General features: G+C 41.1%; 2 protein-coding genes across 2 annotated transcripts in view; one reads left to right on the top strand and one right to left on the bottom strand.

The window, feature by feature from the left end:
* Positions 1-6493: 6493 nt before the first annotated feature.
* LOC118427872 (galactose-3-O-sulfotransferase 3-like) lies at positions 6494-9052 on the top strand. Its single transcript, XM_035837834.1, has 4 exons — positions 6494-6814; positions 7182-7308; positions 7778-7877; positions 8307-9052. Exons 1-4 carry the CDS (start codon positions 6799-6801, stop codon positions 9012-9014), a joined length of 951 nt encoding a protein of 316 aa, XP_035693727.1. The 5' UTR covers positions 6494-6798; the 3' UTR covers positions 9015-9052.
* A 141-nt stretch (positions 9053-9193) lies between these two features.
* Positions 9194-10374, bottom strand: part of LOC118428057 (tRNA (cytosine-5-)-methyltransferase-like) — a 2009-nt gene continuing 828 nt past the window's right edge. The window contains exon 2 of the mRNA XM_035838020.1: positions 9194-10368. Coding sequence (XP_035693913.1) covers positions 9702-10368 — 667 coding nt within the window. The 3' untranslated portion in view covers positions 9194-9701. The remainder of the gene's footprint in view (positions 10369-10374) is intronic.

Here is a 10374-nt window from a genome sequence, read left to right as displayed (position 1 = left end):
GAACTCGTTCTATATACATACTCGTCTCCCCATTACTCAAATACTTTTGCAAAGTTACAAAAAATATCACCGTTCTTCTTGAGCACTTCTTGTTCCAGCGCCATTTTAAAGATAGCTTTAGCACTGGAAGCCAAGTGTTGGTGAACATTTGTCCCCATCCCCAATGACCATAAGGAAAATAGACTAATTTTGAGGTCATTGAACTACATACTCAAATACTTTTGGCCCTCCTTTCCCAGCACTCGGCTCAGTGTTAAATATAGCTTCAGCACTGGGTTTCCAGTGTGCTGAATGTTCGTCAGCGCAGCACCTGGCTTCCAGTGCTGAGGCCGCTTTGACCATACTGAATCATCACTAGTACTGCAACATCAGTGCGGCAGGTGAGGTTTACGCAGACTTTCAATAATTTTGATCATTTTCCTTGCCTTTATATTGAAATTATATCATAGAGACAACAGCAAATGTACTTTGTGTAGAGGCTAGTGGACATCTATTTTGTGAAAGATAAACAATACAAATGGATAGTACATTAGATTGCTAAGCTTATAAGGGCTCGGTCAAAAACGTCAAGGGCAATTTTTGAGACAGTCATGCATCAGTCATGCATCTGTCCTGCAAAGTTCAGCCGCTCGCTACACAAAAGTCTTAGATCCTTGCCGGTGGTTGATTCTGTCATAGCCTGCTTGAAAATCCAATGGCATCGAAATCTTACGACGAACGCACGATATATGTGACTGCGCCCTAACTGGCAGTGCTACGTAACCTCGCAAGGAGGCGTGACCGAGCAGTCTAACCCTCAGGTGGACCACATGCCATACAAATTCTACTGTCTATAATGACCAGTGTCTCATGACGTCAAAGGCGGTTCGACTGGTAAGATTATGATGTCGGCTGACGAAAAATCTGACCCCAGTCATCTAGGGCGATTCCATGTGAAATTGCAGGGGTGGAAAGTGGTCGCCAAGCTTTCTGCCTCTGCAGAAAGAATACGCATGTTTCAAATACGAAGTGACGGTCATCTTTTAGTCTTGCTCACAAGAAATGTATACAGACAAGTGCTAATTCGATGATATTGGCGGTAAAAGTCTATATTTAGCACAGAATCGTTGCTTGTATATTTGATGTTCACTTTCCCCTGATCTTTATAAGTGCGTGCGGCAGTACGTGCGGCAACGAGAGAACAGTAATTTCTTATCAACATCATTACGTTGTATTTTTGGTCTTTTTGTACGTGTATGTATTTCTGGATGCATTAGGACACCTGTCATGTAATCTGTATCGTTGCTGTACTCTGTTTGACCGAAGGGGGGCATATACACATGACCCTTACATGTACTTCTTCCTTCATGGTCTCAATGAAAAGCGTCCAGAAGGCCGACTAAACTTTTCTCATGAATAGACAAAGGCTCGAGCATGAGTAGCCCGAAGGCATGGGTGTGTGTGTGTCTGCTTGGACGTGCAACAATGCACAGGTCAAAGGTGCAATGATGACGTCCCATTCATCTTTGTGCGTAGGTTACTTAATGGATGGGTAAAGGGTCTTCCCTGTCTATTCTGGACCCTGTTAACAAAAGCGTACCAACATGGCTAATACACGAGCAAAGACAATCTTCCCCCCTTTTTTTTCAACTGTGACACCATGGCTCAAAACGCAGCAACGACGCTTGAGAAGTTTGTGACAAATGATAGCCTTGTGATTCGGGACTGGCCCATCCGGTTCATACGTCACTCCCTTTGTCTTTAACTTGGAGGGGGTACACCAAACGTAGATCGTTAACATTTCCAGTCATTAAAGTAAAATGGCGATCTCAAGTCTTCACCGTCGGACTGAAACATGTGGTTTTTGGAGATATCTGTGATCACCTTGTGGCTTTAGCTAGGTAAGTGACATTCTGATGACATTCTACAGGTAGACAAAGTTGACATGAATTATATGATCGATCGCCAGGCACTTACACCCCATTTGGAATATCTTACATATTTGTGAACGGACAGATTGTCATGTCAGGGCACTGTTGTAATGTACGTAGATGCAAACTTAAGAAGGTGGTGGTACTGTATACATGTGCGACATAATCCCACGAGAAATTGTATACATTGACTACAGATTATACTCGTGTTATTGTGTGCAAATTTCGTGTACCTCGATATGGAGTCTATATAAAGAGACATTCAGCTTCTGTGCATTGTCGCTGCTCTTCTGAAAGATTAGACACACAATTCTAAACGTGTTTTGTTGGTTTACGGACAATGGCCACCACAAAGAGAGGTCGAAAAGGTACTAGGTCGACGTGGCGGACGCTTGGTACAAGGCTCTGGTGAAATTTGTAATGACCAGGTCCGATATCCAGAGAATGTGCCACTTAAAAATGGATACCGTGACACTAAAAGTATATACTTTGACACTAATAGTAAATAAAGACACAAATACAGCTTTTATTTCATTCTCCTAAGCACCACTGTCAACTGACATTTGCGTGGATTCTTTTTTTTAATTCTGGACAAGAACAATAATTAAAAGAAACAAAACAAAGCGACACATTATAAACATCGTTCTTTGCGTGTATGATAACCAATAAATTGTTTTTTTATTAGGCAAAGATTTTGACTGAAAAGTGCTACAACATAAGTCACACGTGTAATCCCTGGCCTTGCAGTTATCGCCGTAGGGCCTCAAGGTCTATAGACTGATTCTGAGAACTATGGCGAAGGGCACTGCTTCGGTCTGTCGATCTCTAGTCTTTTGTCTGTATCTAGAAGAAGGGACAGGTAATTACAGAATATAAGGCAAATTATCTCGAAAGTGGCGACGAGAATCCCGAGAGACTTGAAAAACGGCCTCCAGTAAGCACAGCAGATCTAGACGGAATGTTAAATGACATTTACACGTTTCAACTGTAAGACTAAGACAGGGTCAATTCCGGGAACTTCGCCATGGGTCAGTCCAGATTCTTCGAAGTGTTGGTCTTGTTAGGCTCAGTCTTCATTCATAGTGTCACTTTACCGACACAAATGGACACAAATAACATAGCCTAGCATACGCCAATGATACAAACCAAATATTACATGTGTTTACAAGGAAAGGCTCGATGTTCTTGATATTGAAAACTTCCCAATTTTGACCCCCAAAACTTTCAGGTACCATGATTAAATGACTAAAATGTGACCTTGTTCTGCGAGACGCCCTAACAACCAATCATATTGCTCAGTTTGCTTACATAATCTCGGCGTTTTACATAATATCTATAAGTCGTCGGACTCACGCTCGGCTGCCTCCCAACTTTCGTTAGAAAACTACCTGTATCTTTCGCGACATCTTCCTATAAAGGCGTAGCATCCATTTGAGGATCTGGCATATCGGATGGGTCAAGTATGTACGGTCTTACTGTAACAAACTTAGTGATTTTTGAGATACTTGTTTGATGAGTACAGGTCTCACCTATACGTCAAGTGGCCTGTGATAAAATTTCGTCGTCTTGTTGAAAATGATTAAAAAAACATTTTTTTTTTGTCGACCAGAGCACTCTTCAACCAATCTCAATGAGGCTGGGCCGACTGAACCATCGCACCATGTTTCGCCTGCTGATAATGACCATGGTCATTTCCCTGGTAACCCTCTTCATCTTCGGGAGACAATACAGCAGGTAAGTTTATCTATGGTCAAATCCATTTGTATTGTCTCTCTTTTTTGTCAGCATGGCTAACCCAGCCACAGGCTAGTTGGGCAGCCCTGGCTGTGTGTGCTGAACAGCCAAACCAATAAATAGATAAAAAGAGTTTATCTATTGATATCAACTTTTTAAATTTAATTTCAGAGACAATCACAGACATGGTGATGATACACCTAAGTTATGAAAAATATATGTTAGCACCACCAATAAATACACCATCACAAGTTTGCAAGCAAAAGCCTGTACAGCTTTACCCTTGGGTCAATGGGCCCCGCCATGTTGGTTTGTGACGTCAAAATCGATCCATCTTGTTTTCATTTCCAAACTAAGCTTAAGTGTGTAGTGTGGAATGGAAGGGGACACAGAAAGAGGGTCCAATTCAATTCATAATCATCAGCAAAATATTGGACAGTAATTATTGCATTTATGTTATATTTGCTTTCTACTGTCACTTTTTATGTCTCTGTATGTTTTTAATTGTAATGTGTAAATATGAATATGTAGACCACAGGAAAAACAGAGTCTTATGAAGCTAATTGTGGATTTAAAATTTAATCAAATAATTTAAACTCAAGATACGTCGATGAAGGTTAGACATCCAGGTAATAAGACATGCCAAAAAGCAGTTACTCAGCCAACTGGATATGATTTTAGAAATTATGTTTCCAAAATCATATCCAGTTGCCTGAGTAATTGCTTTTTGACAATTTAAACTCAAACTAAAAAAAAATATCTTTTTTCCTCCTCCTCCTAGGCTGTACATGTCCACCAACTACAGGATACACCCTGGTCATAAAACACAAGAAGAGCAAGAGGTGGACAGGAGAGAAGTTGGGATGAAACCCTTGGCTGTGCCAGAGGTCTCAGCAAGTAAAGAACAGTAAGTATGTCGATGACAGTTAGACATCCAGGTAATAAGATATGCCAAAAAGCAGTTAACCAAGAAACTGGATATGGTTTTGGAAACAGTCAGACATTTCAACTGGATATGATTTTAGAAACGGTCAGACATTTCAGATAGCATCCACTATCTCACTGATGAAAGAAACACTGAAACATCTTTCCAAAAGCATATCCAGTTCCATGAGTAACTGCTCTTATAACACTTACATCACAATAGTAAGTATGGTGCCTAAAATGATCTCATCAAGTTGGCGTTGTCTTTTACACAATCAGCAATGTCTCTCGCCAGCTTACGTTTTGATGCCTTATGATAATCAAGCATCTTCATAAGAGCTTCTGACTGGGGTGCTGCTTGTCGATGCTATATGTAGTGTGCATCCCAAATGTGCTCCATCCCAGCCATGTTCCAATCATGCAGATGCACTTAGAAGCGCATCTGGGATAGAAGCGCATTTGGGATACAACAGAGACAGGACACATACACTATAGCTATATACACTTCTGCTTGGTCGTAATGGTTGCAAGCACTTCCTTTTATGGTGCTGCCGCTGGCTTTGTTTGGGTTGCTATGGAATTGTTCATTTGCATTGAAAATTTGGTAATGTCACTAATTAGCAACAAGGTAATGCCACAAATTAGTGACAACAGGTAATGACACTAATTAGCGACAAATTTTGTCTGGACGATAGTTATACTTACTCTCCAAGGTCAGGTTGTGTGTGTGTGTTTGGAGGGGGGGGTGCTCTTAGTGGCTCCAATTTCTTGTTTGCCTCCCTCCTTCTTTTGAAATTTTCTTTTGTGGCAGAGGTGTAGTGAGGCAAAAAATAGAAATTGCAGCCACTATTAGCCCCTGACCAGAACTCCTTGGAGAATAGCTTTCAGAGATCTAAAACGGTTTTCTGCGCATTAGGAAAACATATGAATTTCATAACTAATATAGAAACTGAAATGACGTCTACATTTTGGCACAGGGCAATAGAGGTACTGAGGAACGCTCCAGACGACACGGTGTGTGTCGAAAGACATTGCATCGCCTTTACCAAACATTTTTGTGGCAAAGGTAGAGGAAGGCAAACGAAAGAAATCACAGCCACTACTATAGCTCCTAACAAAAATCTGCCTGGAGAAAAGCTTGCATAGATCTGAAATGGTTTTGATGAAAAACATACTAATTTCATAACTGAAACTGAAATTGCATCTCCTTTTTTGGAACAGGGTGATAGAGGTAGAGAGAAATGCTCCAGACGGCACAGTGTGTGTATAGATAAGCATTGCGTCGCCTTCCCCAAACATTTTTTTGTGGCAAAGGTAGAGGGAGGCAAATGAAAGAAATCACAGCCACTACTATAGCTCCTAACAAAAATCTGCCTGGAGAAAAGCTTGCAAAGATCTGAAATTGTTTCTATGAAAGATATACTAATTTCATAACTGAAACGGAAATTGCATCTATGTTTTGGAACAGGGCAATAGATGTAGAGAGAAATGCTCCAGACGGCACGGTGTGTGTAGAAAAGCATTGCGTCGCCTTCCCCAAACATTTTTGTGGCAAAGGTAACGTTAGAGGGAGGCAAACAAAAGAAATCACAGCCACTTCTATAGCTCCTAACAAAAATCTGCCTGTAGAAAAGCTTGCATAGATCTGAAATGGTTTCTATGAAAAACAATATAACTTTAAACTGAAATTGCATCTACATTTTGGCACAGGGCGATAGAGGTACTGAGGAACGCTCCAGACGGCACGGTGTGTGTAGACAAACATTGCGTCGCCTTTACCAAACATTTTTGTGGCAAAGGTAGAGGGAGGCAAACGAAAGAAATCACAGCCACTACTATAGCTCCTAACAAAAATCTGCCTGGAGAAAAGCTTACATAGATCTGAAATGGTTTCTATGAAAAACATATGGAAAACTGAACTGAAATTGCATCTACTTTTTGGAACAGGGCGATAGAGGTACAGAGGAATGCTCCAGACGGCACGGTGTGCGTAGAAAAGCATCGCGTCGCCTTCCCCAAGCTCCACAAGGTGGGCGGCAACACCATCAAGGAAGTGCTGCACCACTTCGGCTTCAAGCGCCGGCTGTCCTTCCTCCTGCCCCTCCCCTTCAACAACAGTGGACTCTACCCGTGGAACCTGAAGCCTGAGGCCTACCTGCCACCGCAAGGAGGAGCTTATGACATCCTGACGTACCACACCGTGTACGACAGCGCCACTTTCCACCAAGTCATGCCAGAAGACACAGGTAATTTATTTATTGGTTTGGCTGTTCAGCACGCACAGCAGGCTAGAGCTGCCTAACTAGCCTGTGGTTATTACAAAGGTTTAGAGACAATACAAATGGCCTTAATACTCGGTGGGAAACGGTTCAGAAATATATGACTGACAGTATATTAAATCTCTGACAAGCAATTCTGATTCTTTGGACTGCTTAGTGTACAAGTCTTGCCAACAGATTGACAAGCTTCTTATTAATTACCTTTCAAAGCTTTGTCATTGCTTCACTTAGAGTGCACAAAATGAACAAGATTGCCTATTTCCATTGGTAAATTACACATTACGTGCAGTGAATCTTAAGATTTGAATGACGCTGTCTTCCTGTTCATATCCAGTGTACCTCACCATTTTCCGAGAGCCGCTGAGCCATCTGAAGTCAACCATGAACTTTTACGGCTTGCCCGAGAAGTGGGGAATAACCGGGGACACACCGGTCTCCACCTTCCTAGCCGATCCTGGCAAGTAGGTTGATCACACGCACATATGATACAAACATGTATATACATGTATCATGAAATACACAAACGACTAATTGCATAAAGATGTATTAACGTCATTAGCAGTGTAGTCACATTGATACAAAGGATGAATAAGAAAAGGAAAAGAAAAGAACAAATTTAAAAGTTCCAAATGAATGTAAAAAGGCCTTCTTGTAACAGGATTCAACTATTGTGTTCAGACACAAGATAAATTATATTGTCAAGTTATGTGCAATCCAAATGTTAGGTTCTTTATAACATCAATGGATAGAACATTCAATTCAATGAGCAGTAGATCAAGAGATGCAGAAAGTTTATGGCATTCCTTCTCTCTGTTCCAAAGTGAAGAAATTTCTGCCCTGTAACAACCAATCTAACATTCTGAATGACATCTCAACTTAAACCTATCAAATTCAAAGTTCAGACGAATACACATTTCCCTTCCTATACAGGTATGATCCGAAACTGAACTACTACAGGAAGTATCCAGTAGCCTTCAGCAGGAACTCCATGGCTATTGACCTGGGCTTTCCTCTCAAGTATCTCAAAAAGGTATGGTGTATCTATCTGCATTGAGTATGAAACCTGTACATTAGTGACCACCTAAAGTGACCAGGTGACCACTTTTTGGTGGTTTGTTAGATAATTTTCTCCATTGACATGCACAAGCATTATGAATCATCTACTAGTCTATAGTGACCACCTGTCCACATAGGTCCAAAGTGGTCTTATTGGGCTAAGTTTTGAAAGACATGTAATATGCATGACAGCCGGTAGATAATAGATGCACAAGTCATGTCTATATATAGTATATGCTTCATTCTCTTGCTCTTTGTTGAATTTTTCATGTATTATGAAGTGCAATTATCCTTCAAGTAGGAATCATCAAACTATAAGATTTAATATGCCTCCACCCCTGAGCTGTTGCCAAAAATTTCTGATTGTACAGTAATGTACACATTTGTTTTATTTTTGACACAGGTAATGCCAAAAGATACCAACCCACCAGAACAAATCAAATCTTTGGTTAATGCCTACGTGTCTCAGATTGAGAAGGACTTCCACTTGGTCATGATCATGGAGCACTTTGACGAGTCGATGGTGCTGTTCAGGCGCCTGATGTGCTGGGACCTTTCCGACATCCTGTACTACAAGGAAAACTCCCAGTCCTACTCGTACAAGCATGAGCACATCGCGCCTGAGTTGGTGGCGTCTCACCGCAAATGGACCCCGGTCGACTACGGGCTGTACGATCACTTCAACCGCACATTTTGGCAACGTGTCGGACAACAGACGCCGGATTTCTGGGACGAAGTCCGCCACCTTAAAGACCTGAACAAGCAGATGCATGACCAGTGTGACCGTGGACTTGGCAAACCACCTCTCACAGTCCCAGCAAGCAAGTGGAATCAGGAGTTTCAAATAGACGACGAGTTCTGTCTCCTTGCCACGATGAATTTCAACTGCTACTACGCGCTTTATGCAGAACGTAATGCATTGGATCGTAAACTTGCCGAAAGGCCGTCTTTGACGCCAACGAAACTGTCCCAGAAAGAAAGTGAAAATGTAGAAAATATGTGGCCTTTGTTTAGAAATTACTGTGTATGGTGTGGGCGGGTGAAGAAGTACTGTAGGCCACAGGACTACCTAATGCATCTTAAGTATGAAGGGTTAATTCAATTTGAATAGAAAGTGATGCTGCTGTAAAGTGAAAAAGAAAGTGAGTGGCTAGCTCTTGCATATGAATTTTTTTTTAATCTCATAGTAGTTTAAGTCTTTTGATTTGCAAGAAATGTTTTGTTTAAAAATTCTGATATTATTGCTGTTTATATTGTTTAGATTAATTGAATCATTTGTGCTTACATGTATGTGCATGTGTTAATGAGTGTGAGTTTGTGTGAGACTGTGAGTGTATATGCATGTGTTGGTGCATGTACATGTATGTGTGTGCAATGTGTATCTACTATATTGCAAGTGCTGGTATGCAGAAAAAAAATACTTTGAGCCAAGTGACGCCAACAAAGAGCATAGCGTTTACTAGTTGTATGTTAACTAGTATATACAACTTACATGGACATTCTAAAGACTGATAAAAGTCACTTGTAATTGATAACACTGATGATTTCTTAGCTATCTACAGACTTAAGTTCATCTCATATGCAAAAAAAAATGGATCTGCAAATGTATAACCTGAATAATAGTGGCATGTATTATGTAATACCAAGTAAAATCAAGGCTCACTCACAAATAAGTTCAACCCTCAATAACACAGTGGAAGATATGCAAACATTAGCTCACGTTGTCTGGCATTTAATACGTATTATATTTACTTACAATACTAACTTATCATTGCAATATTAACTTACTACTAGTAGGTTATTTAACTAGAAGCTTGAAGAGCTCTGCCACCACGTGAGCATTCAAGCTGTTTCCCAGTACCCTGTACCGCTGCTTTGTAGTTGTCACCTGAGGGAAAGTGAACTCCCGTGGGAGGCAGTGTAAGCTGGCTACTTCCCTGGGAGAGAAGAACCTCATCTTCAGTTGATGCAGAAGATCCAACCTTTCAGACTGGTCCTCTGACTTGGATACTTTAGTGAATACTTCTTTTGCATCTACATCTGTTTGAGAGAATAAAACAGAGCCTGTACCCTCAACATAGTGTCCGTAGGCCTTAGTGAAGCAGCAAGAACGTCTTGAACTGGGCGTTACAATGTCTAGAACCTTCCAGTAGCGGTCAAGCAGCTTGTCTTGAAGAAGTAGACTTTCCTCTTCCTCCTTAGAGTGTGGCTCCAAGAATTCAGAGATCTCCCGACAGTTCGTTGTGTCCCTGTCTTCTGGATCAAATATACTGTACGGGCAAGGGATATCCTGCTTGTTTTGAGATGCGTTTTGATTGGCTACTTCAGATGAGGAAGCGTCCTGATTGGCTGATGTCGCTGAGCCAATCAGAGAGTTCACTGCAGGCATCTCTTTCATTATCTCAGTCTGATGCTCAAATGTAAATGTTAGTGGTTTCCTCTTTGCCAACAGAAAGTACCTCAGTCTTGAA

Source organism: Branchiostoma floridae, chromosome 12, assembly GCF_000003815.2.
Source record: "Branchiostoma floridae strain S238N-H82 chromosome 12, Bfl_VNyyK, whole genome shotgun sequence".
In the NCBI taxonomy this organism is placed as follows: Eukaryota; Metazoa; Chordata; class Leptocardii; order Amphioxiformes; family Branchiostomatidae; genus Branchiostoma; species Branchiostoma floridae.
Note: the sequence above shows the minus strand (reverse complement) of the source record. Positions and strands in the feature narration are given on the sequence as shown.